The sequence below is a fragment of the Podarcis vaucheri genome (assembly GCF_965113315.1).
Source record: "Podarcis vaucheri genome assembly, chromosome: 10".
NCBI lineage: Eukaryota > Metazoa > Chordata > Lepidosauria > Squamata > Lacertidae > Podarcis > Podarcis vaucheri.
The window spans coordinates 19,986,008-20,012,015 of NC_138748.1; the positions used below are offsets into that span (position 1 = coordinate 19,986,008).

General features: G+C 40.6%; 1 protein-coding gene across 3 annotated transcripts in view; it reads right to left on the bottom strand.

Moving 5' to 3' along the window:
• The window catches only part of MET (MET proto-oncogene, receptor tyrosine kinase), a 99,247-nt gene that overhangs the window by 20,827 nt on the left and 52,412 nt on the right, over positions 1-26,008 (bottom strand). For all 3 annotated transcript variants that reach the window (XM_082239468.1, XM_082239467.1, XM_082239469.1), the window contains exons 4-12: positions 24,108-24,233; positions 21,471-21,644; positions 15,152-15,312; positions 13,053-13,155; positions 12,442-12,578; positions 10,780-10,941; positions 9,750-9,849; positions 4,216-4,431; positions 840-986 (exon numbers count right to left, since the gene is read on the bottom strand). In XM_082239468.1, coding sequence (XP_082095594.1) covers positions 840-986; positions 4,216-4,431; positions 9,750-9,849; positions 10,780-10,941; positions 12,442-12,578; positions 13,053-13,155; positions 15,152-15,312; positions 21,471-21,644; positions 24,108-24,233 — 1,326 coding nt within the window. The remainder of the gene's footprint in view (positions 1-839; positions 987-4,215; positions 4,432-9,749; positions 9,850-10,779; positions 10,942-12,441; positions 12,579-13,052; positions 13,156-15,151; positions 15,313-21,470; positions 21,645-24,107; positions 24,234-26,008) is intronic.

Consider the following 26,008-nt stretch of genomic DNA (forward strand, 5'->3'; position numbering starts at 1 on the left):
CCTCCAAACCTCAGTATATTCCTTAATCCAGGGGTAGTCAACCTTTTTATACCTACCGCCCACTAATGCATCTTTCTTGATGGTAAAATTTCCTTACCGCCCACCAGTGCTCGATGGAAGGAGGATTCAGCTTGTGCCATAGAACCCCTACCACCTACCTAGAATCCTGAAACGCCTACTAGTGGGCGGTAAGGACCAGGTTGACAACCCCTCCCTTATCAAAGGAACTGCCAGTTTAAGACCAGAGTTAAGGTTGTCTCATGTTGGCTCAAACTGGCGAGCTGAACAAGCTCAACTTGGAAATCAAAACATTGAAAAGTCAGCCTGGGATACTGCCCACGTTTGAACAGATTCAGCAATCTAGATATCAAAAATTATTAAAATATAAACCCCATGTTTTAGACTATCAAGATAATTTGCTCTTTTTAAAAAACTGGGCCATGAAAGCAGACCATTCACACATTCACCTGGAGATGATAACGCAACAGGGTAGTGTAATGGGAGATCTTTCCTGCCTTCATAACAATAAGTCTTAACAGTGGAGCAGACCATGAGAACACCCAATCGCTCAACAAGAATGACAACAAAAAGGTAGGGGAGAGGAGAGTCGTGGAAGGACCCAATTCATACCAAAGGCAGTGTGGTTAAAGGAAAACTTTGGCTGCTCTTCCACCAAGTAATTGCAAGTGCTGCTTCCAATGAAATGTTTAAACAGCTCAGATGAAGCATGATGTGTAAACACAAGGAACAAATTAGAACTTCAATTGTGCAAATATTATTAGTACAGAAGTGACATTTCAAACTGCACAACGTATGCAATGCTAGGGTAGGTATCTTACCACAATGTTTAGTTCATGGTTGGATTTTAGCAGCTCTTTAGGAACAGTACAGGAAACAGATTGAAACTTCAAAGTAATATTCTCACAGTTCTTGCTTCCAACTTTTAACACTTCACCTTTAACAGCTTCTGAGTCAATGTTATTACCCTGGGGAAAAACCAGATAAAAAGAATTGGAAGCAGAATTACAAAAGAAAAAGAAGATAATAGGGAAGCTTTACCAAGCCAGGCTCATTTCCCCTTGCTAAACATTTTCATTAAGGAGATATAATAAAACAAATGACACTGAGTGGTCATTGAAATGCATTGATTCCTTCCTGAAACACTCTGAGTTTCTGAATGGCAATTAGAATGCATTAAATCAAGTATCATTGCTTGCTGAAAGTCTGGTTTTAGGGACCGTCTTCAAATGGCTAAACAAAAAAGTATCTGCCACTTCTACTCTAAACTGCATACAAATGCAACAAGTTGCTGAATGGCCATAGGAAACCCAACCAGATGGGTAGCATATAAATAATAAATTATGATTATTATTGCTGTAGTTCGGATCCAGGCATATGGGCTTCAGGTGTTGTAAAACAATCCTAGGAATTCATCGAGATGGCTTGAATAGACTGAACTTTGATGAAATGCCAGGAGCTCCATTGTAAATCACAGATACATACAGGGAGAGCCTTATTTTCTTTCAATTTGGTAATACATAGCAACACTTTGGCACAATCCTATAAAGGAGTTCAGTGATTTTCCATTTATTACAACTGCAGAATAAATCCAGACAAATACTTGGGCTTCTTACTGGAAAAGGGAATGCACTGGATCCTGAAATACTGTCTGTAGGTTTTAGTGCTTTTGAGTTGACACGCATTCCCCAATCACAGTTATTGACTTGTCGGTCAACTGGTGCTACAATTACGTCTCCAGTGACTGTTTTTGTCCTTTAAGATGCTGTGCAAGGGGCCTTCTGAAGGCCTGATTTTATAACTCCCCTTTTGGCTGAGCCAGGCTTTTACCTTCCCCATACCTGGTGGCCGTGGCCTGGCTGAAATAGTTCTGTGGCCCAAATGTGGTCTGATAGGTCTAAGTAGACCCATGGGCTGGTGGTTCTCCATCCCTAGCCTAGACAATGGATGCTTCTCTTTGTCTAACTGGCTAGATATGCTTTCTTTGATGCCATTCATTGCCTCAAAATGTGAAACTAATAAGGATTTTGGAGTTTTAGGTGGCCTAAAAATATATTTGTGGATTTTGGAGGAGAGAAAATCCCTCTTACTTCCCCTACAAAAACCCCAGACCTGCAATTTTACATGCTTCATCTGCTGTGGTAAAGAGAGTACCCTGTACCTGGCTGCTGCTTTAAATATGCCAGGGGCAGGAAGGGCACAGTCCCCATGTCCTTGCCTCTGAGTGGCCTTGCAGGCAAGGGCAGCCCAGAATGGAAGGCCCATTGCGGACGGTGGTAGGTGGCACCAGGTGACAATCCCCTCCCCAAGCTACACAGGGAGACGGCAGCCTCCCAGGACTAATCGGAGCCATGCCATGTGGCACCCCCCCCCAAAAAAAGAGCCCCATGTGAGCAGATATTCTGTGTCTGCTTATCCCAGAAGCAATAAAAGTTATAGCAATTTTTAGATTCTCCGTAAGAGTGGATGGGGAACACAGAGCTTCATTTTCTGCAGAGTAGCTCAGAACCCAAATCAAAAGTTGACAGAGGACAGAACAATTCAGATTTTTTTTTAAAGCATGGGTAGAAGATAAATGTTGGGGTCCCATGTGCAACCATACGTCAGCCTGACTTTATCTAAAGTCACAAAGACAGACTTTTAAGATGGGGGTGTCTATCATGGACCTTTTGCAATTCTTTGCTGAAAACCAAAACAACTGTCCAGATAAGTTGCCTAAGAGCTGTGGGATTTTTTTTTTCTTCAAGTGGTGGCGGTGGCATAAAGTACCCTGTTCTCTTTGAGTGAGGTAAAAAGAACCTTTGGGTCCGAATATGTTCACTTGCTGAAAGGAAAATGTGCCGCATTAGATTAGTTTTACTGAAAAACCAAGTGATAAAGGCTCCTCTATTCTTCTGACACTAATTAAGAAAACAGATAAAAGAATTTTGGTTTGCTAAGAACTGTTTGTTCACTGAACCAAGCGCTCATTTAATTTCATGCTGTGCTTGCTTAATTACTGGATGACAAAACGTGGTTATGAGGCATATAAACTTGTCTCTGGTTTTTTTGTGTGTATATAAAGCTCAGAATGCTGCCAATTCGGCCTACAGTGACCTTTTGACAGAAGGAACACAAGTTCTCAAAAGCTGGCATATAGTTTATGAGTGCCTCTCACTTAAGAGTTTGATTTGTGGGGGAGGAGACTGAATAACTATAATAGTTTACCCTATGATGCACTTCTCATTTTAAGTAGGGACTTACCACTGATATTTAAAACACGTACCTAACACTAGTGCAAGAGCTTAGTGCAGGATACATACTGTGAACTATATTTGGAAGTGAACTGTATTCGGCCAAAGTGAACTATATTTGGAAGTCTGTAGGGAGTTATTTAGGATTAAGTGCTGAAATTGCTTACAACTACAAAATTGCTGACAAAGGCACAAACATGGGTAAGGCTTGACATTACTCCTTAACCAGGTTTACTTTTGTTGCCAACAGAATCAGTGAGATGGAGGAAAGCAAACACAAACGAGGATCAGTTTTAGTTATCACATGTCAAATTTTCAGTGAAATCTACCAGGCTTCATTTATCCAATTGCCCAACACGGTCTGAATTTGTTCATTTCTGCCTCTGTGTCCTGCTTACAATTACTAGTGGCCCTGCCCAGTGCTAAAGTCTGCTTCCTGGGATGTAAAACTGTTTAGCAACCTTTTTAAAGAAATGTGGTGTTTTTTTAAAAAAAGAAAAGCCAGTGGGTCCTTATAACTGACAGCAGAGTTCTAGACCTGACCCAGTCTTGGTTTAAAGATGTATTGCTACTCAACAACACAAGTTCTTGGGCAAGCACTTGTAAAAATATAACCAAATTCCTTACTGTTTTACAGGCATATGCATGTCTGTTAACAGAAACCAGGGCTTTTCTTCTAGAAAAAAGGTACCAATACTCACTATGAAGTTGTTACGTAAGTGCCACACTTTAAACTAGTACTTTTCTTCTAGAAAAAAAATGGTGCTGGTACTGACAGAAACTAAATATACATGAAAACCTAAATTTAACCCAAGCTTCTCTTGTCCCATCTGTATGCCAGTCAAAATTATATCCACATTGTTGTTTGCTTCAGATCCTCAATGGTTCCAGACAAGTTTCCCAGAATTCTTTGGGGCGACATAGGCAAGCTCATTTACCACATTTAAAACCAAACAGCCCTTACCTTAATCACTATATTTTGGTTTCCCTTGGAAATCACCACTGGTTTTGAGGAAATGGTAAAGACCGGGTCGTTCACGTAATCAAAATTAAACGCAGGTGAGATGACTCCATCAAATATGAATAATACTTTTGTCACAAAAGGTGGTGTCAGGTTATAGGATCTTAGCATCGGAGTTGTGCAGCAGATCATTTCAGCATTAGAACGATGATTACATTCCTAAAATAATAAAGGGGAAAAAGAGGTATTAGATGTTTACATGCCTAAAATAAGAGAAGGAAACTGAATAAGTAGACAATTGAGTATCACAACATTTTACATGATTTCAACTTTTTGTTGATTTCTGCTTTCAGAGAATTGTCCCAATTATAGCTTGCATATTCTTTAAACATAGCAACAATATAGTTTTCCATTATAAAACTTCACACTTCACACTCACTTAAAAAAATTGTAAGGTTAATTCTAATCATGGACATACTTTGCAACACTCACCTGGTGATGTAACATAAACCGGGCTTAAGCAAGTTATATTAGGGGCATCTCTCTCTCTCTCTCTCTCCCCCCCCCCTCTCTCTCTGTGGATGTGTGTCTTGGACACTCAGTGTTGTCTTCTACTCTTATGTCCAGCTACAGTGTCCAATACTCCTACCATATTGGGAAATGGTTCTTACGTTGAAAACTCTGGGAAGTTGTAAATTCTGGTCTTATTTCAACTGGTACAGGTTACTTTGTGCACCAAGGGATGGATGCTTAAATGAGATCCAACACATTAACACAAAAACATGTGCCCACTTTCAGTACACACTGAGCTTCTAAACCTGTTGATTTCCACGTTTGTTTCAATAGAAAAAATATAGGTCTCTATTTCAAGATCTGACAGCTCCATAGAAGCAAATAGCACAACCCGCACCTGCAAGAAGTAGACCCATAAGAAATTGCTCAAATGGCCAAGTCTGCAATGTAAGGAGGAGTACTTTTCTACTTAAAACACATGGGAATGTCAAAAAAAGAAGAAAGAAAGTGGAAGAAGAGGATTTTAGTCTCGTTTTACCCAAATGTAGCTATATATTTTTTCTGTGACCAACTGTAAAGGAGATGAATTTCTTTGACCCTACCTACATCAAGCTATATTCTATCTTTATCACCAAACTCCGAATATAATTGTACACTGTATTAATTAACATTATTTTTAATATATTAGTGGCAATGTGGTGATTTTAGTCTATAAATTTTATTGTTTAACGTCTTAGCCTGTATATTAAGGTACATCTAGAATAGGTAATGTTTTGATAATATAAATGTTTTAAGTTTTTTGTATTAATCCATCATATTTCCTTTTAACTGTTGAATGATTCTGTGTACATTGCGGCAGCCTTTGGCTATGTACAATAAAACTGACTAACTGACTGACTGACTGATTTATTGACAGTTAAAGCTGTTGTCTCTGTACTGCAATGCTGGATCACAAGCACATACACACGCAAGTTGTTTATGCATGTTAATTGGTAGGGAACCGAGAAGACAGTCAAGAGTTGACAGTCAAGTGTCATATGTATATTTCTCCCCCCACCCCAATCTAATTGGGGAAATGAGCCTATAAACAAATTGTACAAATGCAAAGCATGCATACAAAAATAGAATGCACATTGCAGTAGCTCTGTCAGACTCTGTTGCCAGCTTAGAAATTCTGGTGTGCTTTATGGCTGACTCAGGGCCAAACTACATATTGTGCTGGGATAACCACAATTGATCAATCTTTCTTTATTAAATGCAGCTGCAGGAGTTGTGGGCAGTGGTGTATTAAGTTATTGGGATGAAGTAGTAGCATGGAGGGGTGGAGGGTTTTAGCTCCTTCTGCAGTCTAAAGCACACAAACACATCAAGCTGCTATTTCATCTGCTGAGGGAAATACAAATGCCTGTGTTTGCCCCCTATGAAAAAAATAGCAGTTTGCACATATGTCAGTTTGTAACTGAGAGATCTGCATTAAGAAAACAGTATGGGTTAAATGCCTGCATCTTCTGTCCAATCAGATTAGCAGCCACTCCCTAATGTTGCATTTATTTCAAAAGAAGTCACGAGATCAGACCAAGATCTTCCAGAATAACACAGTTTATCTCATAGAACTCTAAACCTCTGCCATTTTATCTAAACTCATGTGTACAAAAAGCATTTCTAGAATTAATTGGAGGCTGTTGGTTTGTATGCCCATGGAAAATTCTGGCCCAGTTGCATCATTTTTCACGTGAAAGAACAGCACAAATAGTCCATGGCTGAGGACTGTGGTCTTTCATTCCGTTGAAGGCTGGAGCGGAAAGAAAAATAACCCAGCAATGGAATTCAGTTAAGACAATGGAAGAAACATTCCAGACTAGTGCCAAAAATGCTACGGGCATCTCAAACTCAAAACTGGCAGCAGCTGGGAATGTTTTCTTCCCCACTGTCCTACCTAAAGTATTGCAAATCATACATTTGAGGCGCCAGGCTTTGGGAAGGAGGTGCGAGGGCTCGGAGATGCTGCAGGAACCCTCACACCTTCTTCTCAAAACCCAGCATCTCTGAGAGGTCCAGTGTTGTCCTTAGGTCAGGTCTGCATGTGCAGCAGAACAAGGTAATATAAAGGACAGTACTGCTTAGCCTGCAGGTGGGAGTCATCACTTTTTAATGTTATCCAGAAAAATCCTAGCTTAGTCAGCTTTGTAAATATAAGCATAAGTCCATAAAAGTTACTAGCCTGCAATTCTTCTTACTCCCACTGCAGGCTGGCAGAAGAGGAACAAACACCTCTGTCCTTCTAGCAGCAGTTGACTGCATTTCTATGCTGGGCACAGAGTAGGAACAGAGTACTCTGGCCCTCCTTTGCCAGCCAGTTCTCTCAGGCGCATTGAATTTCATGCACTTGCAAGAATTCCTTCTTGCTTATGGCTACCAGGCTAGTGCAGAAATATAAGGTTTAGCTCAGTCATCTGTTTGCTGTGCTGGTTTTCTATCTGAAAGCCATTAAAAAAACCCCATAATAGAACATCCATTCATTAATTTATTAAAAATTAAGTTATTTTCCCCAAGCTGCAGAGTGCAGGTAATTCCCCCACTCAATTCTGTGGCATGTGTGGACCAAGCCTTATTAATAAGAAAACAGATATTGTTCCATAGTCTTGCACGTTTCTTTTATGATGAGCTATATGTATGCCTCAAGGGAGCACACACAGATTGCAGGCACTAAGCACAATCTGGGTACCAACTGAAGTTAAAGGTGCTTAAATTAAATGCTTGTGTTGGCAATCATAAACATAGGGTGTAAACCCTATTGAAACAGTGGGACTGACTTCTGAGTAAGCATGCATAGGAGTCTGCATGTAAATATGTTGCGTTCCATTTACATTAAATAGAATGAAATAATACTAGCAAGTCATAGATTAAGCATGTAACTACATTCACGTTTGCTGCAATGGCCTCAGACAATTATATCCCTTTTCATTAATAACTACTTTAAAAGATACCTATATTCCTATTTTATATATGTAGGTGATTATACACAGAAGCATTTGTATACATCAGAACAGATCCTGGTAATCATACTGATTTCATTAACGTACATTCATTGCACATCTAATCTACTTCAGAGTACCAATGTCTTTTAAATTAATAACAGTGACACTTATAACCTAGTTTGTGGGCATCTATTAGAATAGGGTCTATAGCTCTTTACTTTATCAGGCCAGTCTCAAACAAAAGATGCTTTCAGAGAACGATAAAAAATAAATAAATCTAATAATACTCTTTAGTGGTGATGCAATGTGACTGATTGGGAAGGTCAAGAGAAATTGCATTTGTTGTGCCCTTATTGCTAGGTAATTTGACATGACATTCTTACTCTGAAATTGATTTTAGAAATTGAAAAATGTGGTGCTTTTCATGAAATACTGCATTGATAATCTGTAAGAAAAAAAATCCAAATTCATCTGATCAAGACTAAATTAACATACCACCTATTTTATCTGGCTTTTAAAAGACATTTTCCTTGAACGTTTCCACTGTATTTCAGGCAGTGTTTCTTCTTCGTTGGAAAAATATATATGTAAGTATTTACAAAAAGTTGAGTACTGCTTAAATATGTGTAGCATTTAAGTGAGTTGAAGGAAAGAAGGAAACCTTCTTCAAAAATACACATGGCTTACAATATGAAGGCCTATGTATTTTTGCCTCAACCCTAATTGTGACCTATGAGGCAATGAAAGCAAGCCATGGCCGATAAAACCTGAACTCCAGTATCTAACTTGATTTTTAAGAAACCTGCGCAACAACAGGATAAATGTGGAAGAAGATCTGTGTGCTTTAGGGTAGCTGGTAGCTGACCCAGATAAAAGCAAGGGGTAAAAAGGTGGAATGTTATAGCATCTCGACCGTCATGGCAGCCCAGAGGATAAATGGCCTTTCATAGAGAATCTAAAGCACGGATGCCTAACAATGTGAATGGGAAGATTTAGGTGATCAATAACAGACTTGGAAAAAGGTAGACGGAAATAAAAAGGAATAGTGTTTGGCCTAGACAGATGCATCCAACTACTAAGATGCCTAAGCTAAGATCTGTCATGTGACTCTGAGCATTCCAGTTTCACCAGAAATGAAAGAGTGAAGGAAATGTCAGTGACAACAAGTGGACATCTAACGAGGAAAAGGGGTGGTGGGGTGGTGGTGGTTGCACACACTGAAAGGGCTCTTTCGGATGTTAATGATCCTGCCTTGTTAAAACATAGTTTGGGAAACTAGGAACAGGTGTCAGGCCAACGTGAACATCAGCTTCACACATGTATTTCCACCCATGCTGGCTTCAATTTCCCTATACTGTATACACACTTCTCCACGACAATGGCACTTCTCCAACAAGAATAAAATGCAGCCTACATGACAAAGAATTTTTCTACATGCTTGGCTGGTCTTAATATATTTTGTGGTATCTGAAAGCTCAGCTGGCATATAGGCCTGCACTGTGATGCCTGTTTGCCCAAGTACATCATCAAACCCTTTTAGAGACTTTAAAGAAAGCTAAGCCCACCATTGCAACTAGCTGCGGTCATCTTTAACGCAAAAGGCTGCATCGTTCTGTCAGTTAATTGGAAACTAGAAGATATATAGAGATATGCAGAATAAAAATCAATGTCTCAAACAATTCAAATTTTTAAATGCATCTTCAGCTACCTGAAGATAAGTCCCAATGAACACAGTAAAACTTACTTCTGCGTAAATTTGCACAGGGTCGTGCTGCATGTTCTGTTTGAAGGTATGCGCATATTAATCTAAAGTTAGCACTTATGCTATGCAGGGGTCAGCAACCTTTTCCAGCCGTGGGTCAGTCCACCGTCCCTCAGACCATGTGGTGGGCCGGACTATCTATCTATCTATCATCTATCTATCTATCTGTCTATCTATGGGGGTGAACAAATTCCTATGCCCCACAAATAACCCAGAGATGCATTTTTTAAAAAAGCACACATTCTACGGGCCTTAGGTTGCCTACTCCTGTGCTACAGACTTACCACAGTAAAGTTCTTGCCCAGTTTAGGGACCGTTACCACCATCTTTGGAGAGTGTGCTGAATTCAGATTGATCCCCTGAGCTGTAATTGTGCTTCCACCACTGAGAAAAAGAAATAGAAACATTATTCATATAAACAATACCATTCCAAAATGTATTTTCATTTTCTTAAATATCAATATGTTATTTAGACTCAACAGATTAAAAATGGCCTGTGAAAGAAATGAACACGAAATCAGAAACGGCAACCCTACGTATATAGGCCAGTCCCCTTTACTCCCTACAGTGGCCTTTGATTCCCACTTCAACCACTGTGTAAGGTTGATTTGATTTCCCCCACCTTGTTCCTGATGTAGATCTTCACTGACCCCTTCTTTCCTGGCCAGGTAAGGCACTATTCTGTGGTTCACTTCAGGTGACAAAATGTCTTGGCTCCCATATATGTGTGTATGAGTGCGAGAGAGACGCCTCATTCGGACATAATGCTAAACTATAGTTAGTGTTATGAGACGGAGCTTATGCAGGGCTTAGGCTCACACCTCTTCCTCTTCCTCTCCAGCTTGGTCATGAGAAGTTCGAAAACTTTCACTTTTCTTTTAGATTAACTACATCTTACTGTGTTGTGCAAACCTGGACAAGCTGTGGTTATCTCAGCTAGGGTTAGATGAAGCAAGCCAACTTCAACCCGTAGTTTATGAAGCTGACCTATTTTCTACTAACCATAGCTAAGGTTAACCACAGTCTAGGATTCAGATGATATGCTAAACTACAGTTTATCTAAAACTGAAGTAGAAGCTCTGTATTTCCTCTTCATGGTGAACGGAGACTGTAACAGCATGATGGGCTTAGGGTTTCTAAATTGTCAATAAAACCCCTTTCATTTTGGGGGAAGGTAGTGGAATCCAAATTATATAAAACTGCTTGGCATATTACCCAGGAATAAAAATGCACATCCATTTGGGAGATTTGGTAAGCTGTGCCACTCTTTGCTCATTCTTTCCTATGAATATATTTACTGGAAATTTTACTCACCTAAGAAAGGATTTGGCAGGATAAATTTTAGAAACAGTAGGGTTTTCTCTGTATGTAAAATGACCTGCTGAACGAACCGCTGAATCGATTTTCATTCTGACATGACACTCTGACACTTCTCTTTCTGGAGCAGTGTAGCACTCTATGGTATTATCAGACACTCTGCAGAAGAAGAATCCAACAGGGAAAATGTTTGGTATAAATGCTATTGGAAAATACATGCTGCATATTTTCTAAAACTAGCCAAGTCCCACTTAAGAGTAAGTTCACTGAAATTAATGGGCCTAAGTTAGTTATTAAATTACATAACATTGGCTACAACCCCCTAACTTGATATCCTAGTTCTGAAATTAAGCCACCGCTTTCCCGTTTGGATGACACTGTGGCTTAAACTCTGAAACTTTTTGGAGTTTGGCACATCCATTACACAATGCCAGTTCCCAGACAGAAATCAAAATGAAGAAGCAAACAGAAGGAAAGGGGGGGGGGGAGTGTAACAGGAAGGCTAAAACACAGTAGCACACTTAGTATGAACTGCATCTCTCCATGTGTAAATATACTTCCAACATTCCATCAGACTATCAACATTCTCTGGAATCATACTCTAGCTCATGGGTAGGCAAATTAAGGCCTGGGGGCCGGATCTGGCCCAACCGCCTTCTAAATCCGGCCCACAGATGGTCCGTGAATCAGCGTGTTTTTACATGAGTAGAATGCGCCCTTTTATTTAAAATGCATCTCTGGGTTATTTGTGGGGCATGGGAATTTGTTCATCCCCCCCAAAAAATATAGTCTGGCTCCCCACAAGGTCTGAGGGACAGTGGACCGGCCCCCTGCTGAAAAAGTTTGCTTACCCCTGCTCTAGCCCGACTTAAAAATGGAACTGGGGGAAAGTGGTACCCAGAGCATCTTCAGGAAACAAAGTAAGCAGGCTTCAATTTGGGACACAACTACGAGGAGGCAAAACTCATCCCTCATCCCTGACACTAGGTTCACCAAGCACAGGTAGCCCCCTCCCACATATTCCTGTATGCACCTTCCACACAAATGCATGGCTGTTTTTCCACTCCTGCTGGAAAATAATGTCAGGTGCCATAGACATCTGGCCGGCCACTGTGAGAACAGAATGCAAAACAAGGTGGGCTTGATGCAGCAAGACTCGTATTGTGTTCTTAATAAAAAATGCACTTGGGAGACAACACTAGAGTGAGGGAAAGATGTTTCCACCACCATAGATAGTGTGTGAGGCTAGACATCCATCGGCCAAAAAAGTAAGAAAAACAGGGAGAGATAAACAGAAATGCACTTTTGTGGGGCTCTGCAATACACAGACCTCTCTTACACACTTAAGGCCACAGATTGTCTATACTGCACTAGTTAACTTCCTGTTGAGAAAATAATAATGCACTGTTTTCTTCTTGGATATACAGACAAGTAATTCAGTAAATAAAGTTTGAAATTTCTGATGCTTTCTATCTTAATGCTTCCGAGTTCTGATATCAGTTTATATTGCTGCTTTTGATTTATATGCTTTATGTTTTTTCATGTACCACCCTGGTCACTTTGGGTTGAAGGGCGAAACATAAATCTAATGGAACAGTACTAATAAAATAACAACAGCCTGTACATTAACAACACTGAAAACATTGTTTCACGTTATACCTTGTCAATCTGCATTGTTTACTACCAACATAAATCTCTCGAGAGTTCCCGCTGCTTAGGTATTCCCCAGTTAAAGTCAACAGCGTTCCACCAAATCTTGGACCATAGGTGGGTGAGATGCTTCTTATTATGGGATCCTGTCAAGTAAAAAGAATGCAGCTTGTTAATTTTTAAAAAAGTGAAATTAAGAATCATATTAAAAGAAAACATGCATAATGAGGTCATCATACTTAATAATAAGAAGTAGCTTTTTTAATGGTTAACACAGGGGTGGGGAACCAGGGGTCCAGGGGCCAAATGTCCCTCTAAGACTGGACCTCAAGACCCTCCCTAGGCCATCAGCACCCCACCCCCTGCTCACCAATCCTGCTCTGCACCATACTCTAGTGCTTTTGTCTAGCTGGACTGTAAACTATGTTAGCGCTTTCTTCTTACCAGGAGGCAGGTTAGCAACATGAGTGTTAGGAGTGTATGCATAGAAATATCTTGTCTTCTTCATGGCCTTTCTAAGCAAAGGTACGAATCACATCCATGCCCCCTGGAAGGTTTCTCACAAGAGAATGCAGTCCTCAAGCTGAAAAATATTTCTCGCCCTTGCTTTTAACACTTACCACGAAAGAGAAGGTATTGAAAGTGGCATTAGCTTGTCCATTTGAAACGACGCTTGATACATTAAAACGTGCATTCGTTACATCGCCAAGTGTGCACTCCAACCTTCAACAACAAAGCAAAAACATTCTTTCTAATTATGTTATAAATATAAAATAATCACCCAAGCATATAATAATAATCTTCATTTTTTAAAGTTTTTATAGCTTTCCCTGATGCATAATGTTAACTTATTATTTTATTAAATCAGTAATTATGGATAGCCCTGAAGTTGCAGATATTTTGCCAATAATTTGTGATGTACCTCTGACTTAGTGCGTGGAGGGGGAGAGAGATGAGAACACATTCCAGTTTCTATGTAAACACACTTTTTAATATATATATATTGTTCCAAACAGTGGGTGAAAGATCAACAAAACTTGTCTCTTACAAGAGCTCTGCCCTAACAGATGCTACAGCGGTAAGAAAAACTTCCTTGGGTGTTCCCAAGAGTATCACAAAAAGTACGTGTTAGGACAGCTTTATCAGGGATTTATCACAAGGAATGATATGATGAGGCTTGTATGAGCCACTCAAAGAAAACAAGTCCTTTAATGACATCATCCTTACAGCTATGCCAGAACACAACCCCAAAAGGTAAAATGTTAAAGATGTAAATTCAGAAGTAGCTGTTAATAGTCACTTTCTGTGATCCTAAAGTACTAATTGGAACCAACTGTAAGAATTGACAGGAACCAAACAGAACTAGTTTGGGACCTGAACTATATATTTGTGCTGGGTTTCTTCCAATGGTGCTACATTAATGTTTTAACTGTCAGCTTTAACTGTCTATGATGTAGCAGCGACATCTCTTCCCAAGAGGAGATGCATGGGTTCTGCTGTTGAGGACTCTGTAGTCCAAGGTGGTCCAACTCGCAGACCTTTTTTTGGAAGCTCTCAGAAGTCACCCAGAAGAAAAGCGGCTGTGAGTCTTTGCAAACAACCAAATGCTACCACTGCCATTGCCCCCTTGGAGAGCCAGGGTATGGAGCAGCTCTCACTGCTATGCAGGGGTACTAGAGACCAAATTGCGCTGTGGGTTAAACCACAGAGCCTAGGACTTGCCAATCAGAAGGTCGGCGGTTCGAATCCCTGCAACGGGTTGAGCTCCCGTTGTTCGGTCCCTGCTCCTGCCAACCTAGCAGTTTGAAAGCATGTCAAGTGCAAGTAGGTAAATAGGTACCACTCCAGCGGGAAGGTAAACAGCATTTCTGTGCACTGCTCTGGTTTGCCAGAAGTGGCTCAGTCATGCTGGCCACATGACCCGGAAGCTGTATGCCGGCTCCCTTGGCCAATAAAGCGAGATGAGCGCCACAACCCCAGAGTTGGCCACGACTGGACCTAATGGTCAGGGGTCCCTTTACCTTTATGGAGCATGACATTTCCCCTCTTCCTCCTTTATGGCCCAGCACTGTACTACAACCAGTTTATTGGTGGTTTTCATCCTCAAACAAAGGACGGCTTGTGTAAGCAGAAGTGAGAGATGTGAGCTGCAGATCAAGATTTGTGGCAGCCAGCACCCATCCTCCGCTGAGACAGCCTTTGGTCTTGGTCTGAGAGGTTGGACTGCCATGCTGTAGACATGGTTAACATTTCCTACCTCCACATTCTAGATACTGTATATTGGTACACCAGATTAATGACTGAGGCTGGTGTAGAGCCCAGTCCACATGGCTAGCTAATTGGCTGGGAATCTACATTTGGCAGGGTATGTTAGTAACAGACCTTTAAGTCTTTTTTAATCCCCACTGAGATAAAAAAGGCACTCATATGAAATAGGCAGTTCATGCTATACAGAACTAGGTTAACAGACAACAAACACATGTAAATAATAATAAATAAAATAAAGTGCTACTGAGAACTATTGACAGAGTAAGAGCTATGAGCTGGTGGTTGGACCATCTTTCAGTGACACAGTTTGCCACCCACCAACATTTACTACTGAATATCTCACTTCAGTGACAGACGGCCAAAGAATGCATGGCACAAGTTATTTGGTGGTGTCTTCCATTGCCCATGTGCCTCGTAATACATGCTTATAAAGACAGTGTTGATCTCTTACTTGTTTTTATCGCTAGCTTTGACATCCAGAATGCACTGCTGTCCCCCAATAAGAACCGACATTTTTTTAAGATTGAACTTGTTGTTTTTGCTGAACCCAAAGTCCCACCCACACAGGGTCAGTCTTGTTACACCATCAAAAGCTGCGCTGTTTGGAAGAATCTGAAAAGGGAAAAAAAATAGTAACACACTTAGGATTTCTGATGGGCTTTGAAGGTGTTTTTCAAAGGGGAAAATAATGGGAGAAAATAATTTCTTCTGCTGGAGAGTACCCTACCCTTTATCTTAATTGTTCCTCACCTTTCATTCATCACAGTATGAGCATTCTCAGACAGTAGCAATAAATAACCCAGCCACTGCTCGAAAGCTCTGAATTATTATGTTTAGGGGCACTGAACAAGCTCTGCATTGTAATAGTCTTTTTAATACCCCTTTAGCTTGTCTTTTATGTCTTTCTTGTGGTATGTAGAAGAATACAATGCACTTATTTTATTAGAAGTAAGATAGTGAATAAAAGAATATCAGTAACTTATTTCACCAACGTGATGAAAAGGCAAGAATTCATGGAGATGATAGCTTCAAAGACATCTAAATCAAACATTGCCTTGGGAGCCACAGAATTAGCAGGGCTTCTACAATGCTTTGGCTGAATTGATATCATTTGGTTACTTCTACATTTTCAAGTTAAAAATAAACTACCTTGCAGCAATGTAGTGACAATCCAAAAAGGAAGTGCTCTTCCCCCTCCCACAACCTTCTATATATTGTAAATTGTGTTGTAAATATAACAATGGTGGGAAAAATATATGAATACTATGGAAGTTGTTCAAATTTCAGCAAGGCACTGTCAATAAAATCTGACAATGCTTTTAAGGCATATATAGACTTTTAACAATAGCATCTGAGTTTGCAAACATTCAAGCCCCCGGGCTAGAGAACAAAAGAATTAACTTATGCTTGTGATGGAACTACTAAAGTGACTTTGGCTTAATATTTTATAGTGAGAGTTATTTTATTCCTAAGAAGCAGCACAATTGTGTCTTTCATCATGAATCCTGCTTCTTCATGTTGCATCTGAAAAGGACATTTCTAGTAAAATACTCAGGTTACTGTACCCTTTGAACATCCAAAAGGAACTGGCACATTTCATTTAAACTTTATTGACTTGGCTTAATGCTAGAAGGATTTAGGAAATAAAATGCCAAGGGCGAAGTAGGTATTGTGAACATGCTGCACAAATTAAACCATATAAATAGTGAAACAATTGATCCTAGGGAAAATGAGACAATGAATTAAATCCAGACCCTACTAAAGTCCATTTTGAATCTACTCCAGAGTCATCTTTATGTATATGCCGTATTTCCTCAATGTCTTATATTACTCTCCCTTGTGTAAACAAGACTCTAGAGTTTGTTGGTCTGCAAAATCTTCTATCAATGACAATGAGGCAGAGGGCCTTCTCAGTGGTGGTGCCCGCCTTGTGGAACGCCCTCCCATCAGATGTCAAGGAAATAAACTATCTGACTTTTAGAAGACATCTGAAGGCAGCCCTGTTTAGGGAAGTTTTTTAATGTTTGATGCTTTATTCTGTTTTTAATCTGTTGGGAGCCACCCAGAGTAGCTGGGGAACCCCAGCCAGATGGGTGGGGTATAATTTTAAATTATTGTTTTTATTGCTATTATTTAGCCATGCTAATGAGCAAGACATCCTGGATTTACAGAAGCCACCGCAGCTTCGGATGCTAATCCTAGATGTCCCTTTTTGGCTCCCTCCGCTTCCTCCTCCGCAGGCACTGCCTCTGCCACATTCTCCCAGGAACCAAAAGAACACAAAACCCAAAGATGTTTGTGTGTGTTTTTGTGCCATGCTCTCCTATTCCTCTGGTGCTGCTTCTGGATGTAGGTGCGTGTGTGGCGCATGTGTGTGTGGTGGTGAACAGCAATGAGTAAGGGCAGCCAGTGGTAAGATGAGGGGGAAGGCGGTATGTAAGGGTGGCTGGTGGCAGGATGGTGAAGGGGTGGGGGGAGAGGCAGTGATTGCAGCGTATAAAAGCAGCTGGTGGAGTGATGTTGTGGGAGGTCATGTCCCAATCTTCCCTCCCAGGAGGTTGGAGGGTATGTACTTAATATTAAGTACTGCTGCTAAATAACTACAAGTCAGGCTCCCCCCCCCCAGCCAGAGCTCACCGGAACTCAGTTCCAGCACCTACTCAGGTGGGCACCATTGTCATCATGCCACCATGAAAGGAGGCATCCACGGTGATTTCCAGCACCTCTTTTTCTAGAAAAATAGCACTGAGAGACATTTTGAGAGATTTTCCCAAGCCAAACAAGTATAGCTGCTCATAGAGGTGCAAGTATAGCCGCTACATGAACATTTATAGGGAAGCCCAAGTTTTATTTCAATAGAATTAAGTTTCATTTGTGCCTTCCATAGTTGTACATTTCTATTTTACATGAAATAGGGAAGTTCAGATATTTTGTGGGCTTTTTTCTTTCTTTTGCTTATTTAGAGAGAAACCGTTTTGACTGCGAAAGCCACCACACCTAGGAATGTGATCACTGTGACCAAAAATTCCGGGAAAGTGTGTGGCCTATTTAAAGCAAAGGTTACAAACTGGGAGTCCTACTCTTGCATTTAAAAAACACTAACAAAATTGCTCTTGATGGGATAGATTGCCATCTCTGCCTCCCCCCCCTTTTTTACCAACTAAAGGCTTGGTCCCAGGGCGATATCTACAATGGTAGCAGCAGTTTTTATGTCACTCCATGCAGGGATGTTTCTGCGTATTGTATTTTGATCACAATTGCCTTAGACCACTGCACTAAGACCAAAACAACCCATAGCTGTTGTTGGGGCCGGTTCAACGTGACTAGGCAAAACACCACAAAGACGGAAATTTTTCTTATCATATTAAAGGCAAAATGAGTGCATTACCATCAACTCAGACCTTTGCAATTACCACTCTGTGTTTAACTTAAGGACCAGAGTATCACTTAGCATATTTTAACCACACTGTTCCTTTAAAACCCTCATATATATGGATGGATTTACGGATTCTATTGCAAATGCCACACAAAGCAGGTTATCTTTGATTTGATAGTACCAGCAAAAAGCCTCAAACACACGGTTCTTCCCTAGATTTAATGTGCATGGGTGTAAAGCAATAGGCCAAAGATGAATAATCTATTTTTTTATTTTTAGTAGTAATGCCAACCGTCATGGTCTACCAAAGCGTGAAATCTCCCTTAGCAGCTAGCGACCATAAAGATTTAGGTTCTCAGCTGCATTATTTTTCTTCCTTTTAGAAATAAGTTCCACAAACTCACACATGCTGTGGCACAAGCTATTAGGAAATTTCATCATTTATCACTGCCAGAGAATAATATTTATTGCATTTTTTTAAAAAAATAATATATTCAGCACATGAACCTGAGCTTTATATCAATCCAATTGCACTCTGAGAATTTTTCATCATTCACTAACTTTATGCAAAATTTCTCCTGAGTAAGCACAGTGGACTTGATTTAAAGAATTGCTATACAGTATTCATGAAACTTCCCCCCCCCCATGGCTTCCTTACTCAACAGATACCTTTAAGAACATTTCCTGCATGTAAAAATAACATGACTATACCAAGCATGCCTGCATTTTGTCATAAAAACCCAAATTACACATGACGGCTTTGAACAATTTCATACTAACCTCACAGACTAATGATAGCATGACATCTCAGTCACACGAAGTCCTCTTACCCTTGCCCTGGCAGAGGTAAGGGGCCTTAATGTAGTTTTAAATGTGATTTACATTCACTCTAAGGCCGTTTTACACTACGTGAAGTGCATAAAAGGCCTAATGTAACTATGAATCAGACTTCATAATTTAAAAATTATTTAGGGCCTGCTTTCCACCCCATTTAAGCCATGTGCACTTGCTTAAAGTGATTGTAAAAGCTTCCCCCTTTCAGAGAAGACAGATTTTCCTTCATGTTGTGCATCTATACATAACTGTAGGGTGCAAGGATTGTTCATTGGTCCTTCCTGAATTCACAGCTGAGTTCTAATCCATTACAAAAGATGCATTTACCATTATCCTGCTATGTCTTGTCACCATAGGCTTTTTCTCTTTTGCTTCAACACAGATTGCAACAGTTTGATAAGGTACAAATTTGACACAGATTCGTTTTCTGTGTCGGGCTTGACTTGGATGCTATTTTAAGCACTTTTAAAAGCAAAACAGAAGTATGTTTGGTAGTTCAAAGGCTCTACTATTTATGCATTTATTCATCTAAAAACACCGATAACAGTGGGCAGCAGAGACAAATATATCGAGTGAACGGTTGGTGTGTTTACGTGTGGGATTACAAGTGGCATGGCCGCTCTGTAAAACTAGACCTTCATAATTATGTCACACTTAATGCAAAATGATTTGGTTAAATGCAGAGGCAGCCTGTACAAATCTTGCAATGACCATAGCTAACTGAAAACAGCAATGGGCTACTAAGCTCTTTTCTCATTTGTGTAATTTAACTCTTGCTCACACTTTTTGCATTCATGAATATTTTTTAACGGGAAGCAGCTTCTAGAGAGGTTCCCTTTCCTAAGGGCTAATCTGCAGGCTGTCTCTTTACTTAATGGGCAACAATACACAACCCAAATGTGTCAACAGAATTGACAGCTCCGTTATAGGGCTTCCATTGGGAACAGGGTTCCGTTGAGCCAGCCTCAGTACTGAGGTTCAAAAAAGTTAAACAAAATTTTATTAAAGATCTTCTTGGTTCACAAAAAATGTGCATTGTCTCTCTCCGTCCACCCCCTCCAAATCATAAAGTCTTTTTTACATTTGATGTGAGACATTATACAGAGTAAGGTGGGGGAAGAAGAATGAGGGGAAGGAGAAGGGGAAGAGAGGATTGTAGTGGTAATATTTAGTATGTTTGTGTGGTTTTATGCGAGTGTCACTTGAGTAGGTTCTCTATTAATTTATAGTTTGTGTGTGTTTGTGTGTGTGTGTGTGTGTGTGTGTGTGTGTACACATACATACACAAACACACATATATGTATAAATACACATATACACACATACATATATATTTCTTGGTGGTGAGAGAGGTTGGGGAGGCAGGGTGTGGTTGGTTATCTTTAGTTGGCTGCAGTGAGGTTTGTTTGTGGGGTGGGGTGATTGTTGGGTCAGGTCAGCCATATTGGTCCATGCTTACTCGTGACAGGTCTCTTCAGTGTTTCTGGCTGCTGAGAGTAGGTGGATTATGAGCTCTTTATAGTGTGCATGGGCATTATTATCTTGGAAGATGTTTAGTAGGGCTAATTCTAGGGTGACTTCTAATAGCTGTTTAGTTATTTTGCTCGTTTGCTGTAGGACTGCTATCCAGAAGTTGGATTTGGGGGCATTCCCACCACAAGTGGAGATACGTGCCTGTGGAGGTGCAGCCTCTCCAACATTTTGGTGAGGTTCCTGGGCATATCAGTGCCAGTTTCCATGGTGTTAGATATTTTTAAAAAAATTTAAAAGGAAAAGAAAGCCAGTGTCTATTAATTACTCGTTACCAAGAATGAGGAAGTCACTTCATTATGAGAAATCTAAAGTGAGAAAGATTCACCAACTTTCAAGTCCTAAATTGGTATGCAAAAAAACTCTGGGAGTCATTCAGCATGTTCACACCTGACTTATTCCCATATTGATGCCGAAAGCCATAATTAGTTCGCATAAATGAAAACTCTAACATGGTAAGTTGTCCCAGGGCAAAGTATGGAAAAGGCACCTGCCAGGCTTTACCAATTTTACTGGGATTTTTGTCCAGGCAAAACTTGACAAAGACCTTCTCTCAATTTCTGTATTTTACCCTAATGGGCAAATAAGATTCCATTTAGAGATTCCATTTAGAAACATGGCGGAAGGGCAGCAAAAGAGGATTAACCCTCTCCTCAATGCTGTAGCCCCAAATGTAATTTGAGAGAGACTGAAAATGCTTTTTCCTTCAGGCAGGGAAAAGCCCCACTGAAGAGATTTTCTGTTGGTGTGCCATAGTGTAAGAACATCTTATTCAAATAATTGGAGGGCATGTTTTAACTTGTGAAAAGGAAATCACAGAAGTGATACTTCATGTGTCCCACTGCAGTAGTTTTTTTTTCTAGATCCTTCCAACCCACTCCCTGCTTGGGGTTGAACTGGCAAATCGCTGCTTCTTATCTGGAAAGCTTTTCTCCAAAAAGGTTACAAGAGTTTGCCCAGAATTGTATACACTTATCATTACACCAGTCTACATTACACAGGGATTAATGAAAGAAAAAGATAGCTTTACCTGAGAAATTTTGGGCGCACATGTTTCCTGCGTCCAGCTTCCTACAGTGCACTCAGATGACCGCACGCACTGGTCGCCACACCAGCCGCAATTCATGAAGGAAGGCAATCGAAGGCACTGGCTACAGGTATTGACGTGAGAGCACCCTGGTCCAATGAGTGGGATCTTTGTTATCTAGTGACAGGAAAGTTACATGAAAATCACCCCAAAACTGTATAGGTTAGTAGACCATGTATACACAGCTGAGGAGCCAGAAACACTTTTAAGTTACCCTGCCAATGATATGGCTGTTAACTTTTACAATATAGGCAGGCTCATATTCTTCAATAAACACTGAAAGCACAACCCATCAGAAGACTGATGGATCACAGAAAGGGAAGGGATTCTCTTGCTGCACACTACATGTAGGGCTGCTGATCCATGCTAGGTATATCAGTAAAACTAAACCACAACACATGAGAAGTATCCCTGTGTGTTCACGCACCCCTCCAAAAAATCCCTTGCTAAGTCTTTTTACTCATTTCTTTTTCACCTCTAGAGTAACTGATCGTGCAAGAAGCAGAAGGCATACTTGAAAGCAGCATTGAGTTGCTGTCTTAAAATAGGGGATTAAAAATGTGTTGAGTTCATTGCTTGAACAGACTGGGGTTGTTGTGGCTGTTATTTTTCAAGGACCTGAATCCATACCTTCAAGCACAGCTTTGGGTAATGTATGCTTGATTGTAAAGGCCACCTCCTAGTCTAGTTTTAAATGGCTAATGGTGGCTAATTTGCCTCTCCTGTAAGGCGGGAATAATGGTACCTTCCTAGTCAGTGTCAATTAATTGGTGCCTGTAGAATTCCTAAAAGGATGGGGCGAACAACTATCAAGAATGATGAATTACACTAACATTTCTTCGCTTTAAACTCTCTTTCCAATAATAGAATATGTTTAATACCATTTAAGCTCAATACATTATCAACAAAGGTCATTCGAAACACCATTCTTTTACTTAAGTCATTGTGTATTTTTCTTCTCAACAGCTTGCACTAAAGAAAAAGGAAAGGTGTCAGCCCTACATTTACATTACTTTTCTTTTACTGGTTTTCCTCACAGGTCTTCTGCTCAAACAGTTCTCTATATTCATTTACTTGATTTCTTAGTGCAAAAATAAAAATAAAAAATCAAAGAAGCAAATAATGCATACAAGATTATGGAAAGGCTGCAAGGCGAACTCATTAGAACCTCAAAGAGCGTATTAAAGTTTAACCAATATGGACTTTTGCACAGAGTGGTTTAAATTGGTTTTTGCCTTTCCACATTTGTATTCAAATGTAAGAATATCTTTATATTGGGCCTCTTCTATTGTTTATATTCCAGAATACAATGGCAGTACAGTGGTACCTCGGGTTAAGTACTTAATTCGTTCCGGAGGTCCGTATTTAACCTGAAACTGTTCTTAACCTGAAGCACCACTTTAGCTAATGGGGCCTCCTGCTGCTGCCGCACCACCGGAGCACAATTTCTGTTCTCATCCTGAAGCAAAGTTCTTAACCTGAAGCAATATTTCTGGGTTAGCGGAGTCTGTAACCTGAAGCATATATAACCCGAGGTACCACTGTATAACCTGTGGAAATGCCCTTAAACCGGGACATAGTTAGTTGGGATTCAGATCCCAGCTGAGCCACATAAAATGTGCTGGGTAAAATGGCTGCGGTTGAGACTGTACCTAGTCACACAATGGTAAGGCAGCACCCCCTGCTTTGTGCAGCATGTTTCCTCACAGCTGAAAAAACAATAACACAGAGAGCGCTTTCCTCCCCATGCATATCTATGGAGTGATGTCTCCATTGACTTGCATGGGGTGGGAGAAGCTGCATCCCTGAAAAATGGTTAGTGAAGGGGCTAAACCACTCCTGGCCAAGAACCCTTATAGGGCAGCCTTTCTCAACCTGTGGGTCCCCAGATGTTGTTGAACTACAACTCCCATCACCCCTAGCTAGCAAGGCCAGAGCTTAGGGATGATGGGAGTTGTAGTCCAACATCTGGGACCCACAGGTTGAGAACCACTGCCTTAGGGCAACAGGCTCTTTGTCAGTGAGTGGGCATTTCCTCCCAGAAGCTGATTTGGAGGGTACAGCTTTCTCACCCAGCCCATGCAATTACATGGTCAGATTCGACTGGACTTAACTGTCCAGGGGTCCTTTACCTTTACCATGGAACACAAGGGGGCAAAGTTGCAACCTCCTCCAAATGGGTAGTAGGGAGAGGCTGCAAGATCCTGGCAAACTCCTTGTTGTGACTTTGTGGGTTCTGCTTTGCCTTTGGGGTGCATTATTTGGGGTACCAGCTTATACAACTGATGGACTGTATAATGATAATAGGAGGAATCCTTATACAGTGGTACCTCAGGTTACAAATGCTTCGGGTTACAAATTCTGCTAACCTGGAAATAGTACCTTGGGCTGAGAACTTTGCCCCAGGATGAGAACGGAAATCGCGTGGCGGCGGCGGCAGGAGGCCCCATTAGTGAAAGCGCGCCTCAGGTTAAGAATGGTTTTGGGTTAAGAGCAGACCTCTGGAACGAATTAAGTTCGTAACCCGAAGTACCACTGTATAAAGGTATCCCTATAACCAAAAGATTATGAAATATTTACCCTATTCCCAGTGACCACCAGAATATAACCATCATCGCCTGGCAAATTCTTAATTAGAGAAACAGGATGGTGATCCAGTTGGAAATTTACATACGGTTCATAGTGTTCTGAACGAGAAATCACTATCTGAAAAAGAAAAATTTAGAAAGCAAGCAATTTATATTCATATTATGCAGTAATCTTGATCTACAATTATAATTCCATTTTTTGGGGGCGGGGATACAAATACCAATCCATTATAAATGCACTAAGAACCAATGAGAAAACAGCTTAAAATCAACAATGTTTTGAAAACAATAGAGGTCAACATTTCTGCAAAAATTTTTTATTAAAGTTGTATCACTTTTGGGAAACAAAAGACTTTAGACTGACAGCAATGAATTCTAAAAGTAACCCTAGACACTGAATTTTGGACCAGTTGGAAGTTTCTGAGTTGTCTTCAAGGGCAGCCCCATATAAAATGCACTGCAACAATCCAACCTGGAAGTTACTAGAGCATGGAGTACCATGTCCAAATCATCTCTGTCCGAAAGGGGCAGCAGTTGGTGAATCAGGTGGAGCTGGAAATAGCCACTCCCAGACACAGAGGCCACCTGTCCTTTAATTGACAATGTTGGATCAGGGAGTACCCCCAACCTACGAACCTGCTCCTTCCGGGGGAATACAACTCCATCCAGAACAGTGTGTTCCCACCTTCTGGACCAAGGAACTTGAAACACATAACACCTGTCCTTTCAGGATGAAATTTCAGGTTGTTTGCCCACATCCAAACACTTGTCTAGCACCTCAAGTCACCTCTCCTGATTCAGATGGATAAGAGAAATAGATCTGGGTGTCATCCACATATGGGTGACACTTCACTCCAAAACTTCTGATGACAGCTCCCAGCAGTTTCCTATAGATGTTAAATAGCATTGGGGACAAGATGGAACAGTTTGCCACCCCTTAAAATGCACAGAAATACTGTTTTAGCTTTGTGTAGCTTAGTGTGTATGAGGCTAACCAAAACTGGCATGTCTTATTTTTAGATAAAGGTTAATAGCTATTACAGGGTGCAATAGTGTTCTGTTAAAAGTCAACTGTGGCAGAGTTGAATTCCTCAAGTAAAAATTTCTATGAAATCCCAGTTAACATCTTTGAATTACTTTGAAATAAACTTTTAAAAGACCAGTGCCATAGCTATTCTCAGAGGGGTGGAATCCAATGACTTAAAAAAAAAAAAAAAAGCTTCCTTGACACATTTATGGGCAACTCTAACTACAATTTTGTGGTCATTGTCTGGCGGTGCGGAAGAAGCAAAAACTCAGTGGAGATGTGTAGTTTAAGCGGCATGCAACTTTGACCCAGTGTTTCAGACATGGTTTGGTTTTACAACCAGGAGAAAGTGTGAAACACACACACACACACACACACACACACGAATAAACTGCAAAGCTGCATGAAAAAACAGATTAATGTTGGTATTAGGGAGAGGTAAATCCACAGCTGCAAATACCTTTATAATGGATCATTAGCTGTGTTTTCTCTTGAATGCCCACTGCTACGAAATGCCAAGAATGCTTCCTCTTATTGGCAAATGTTATTTCTTGACTGAGCATGCGTTAACCCTCGAATTGCTTCTAAGATGCATCTTCAAAACAATGCCAGAACCATTTGGTCCTGTTTCCATGGTTCTAGAGAGCTGCCCAGTACTTCAGCAAGGATCCATTATCACTGAAACTGAACACCACAGCAAGTAAACAAGCTTTGTTCTGGCAATCCAGGCTGAAGACATTCCTTACTACTAGTAAAAGTTGCAAGTGCTATAAACTCATTATTACCTTCGCTATGTTGAGGCCATTGCCACAACCTCTGAAATGCATTTTAGGGAAGCTGTTATAAGGGCTCATCCCTAAGGGCCT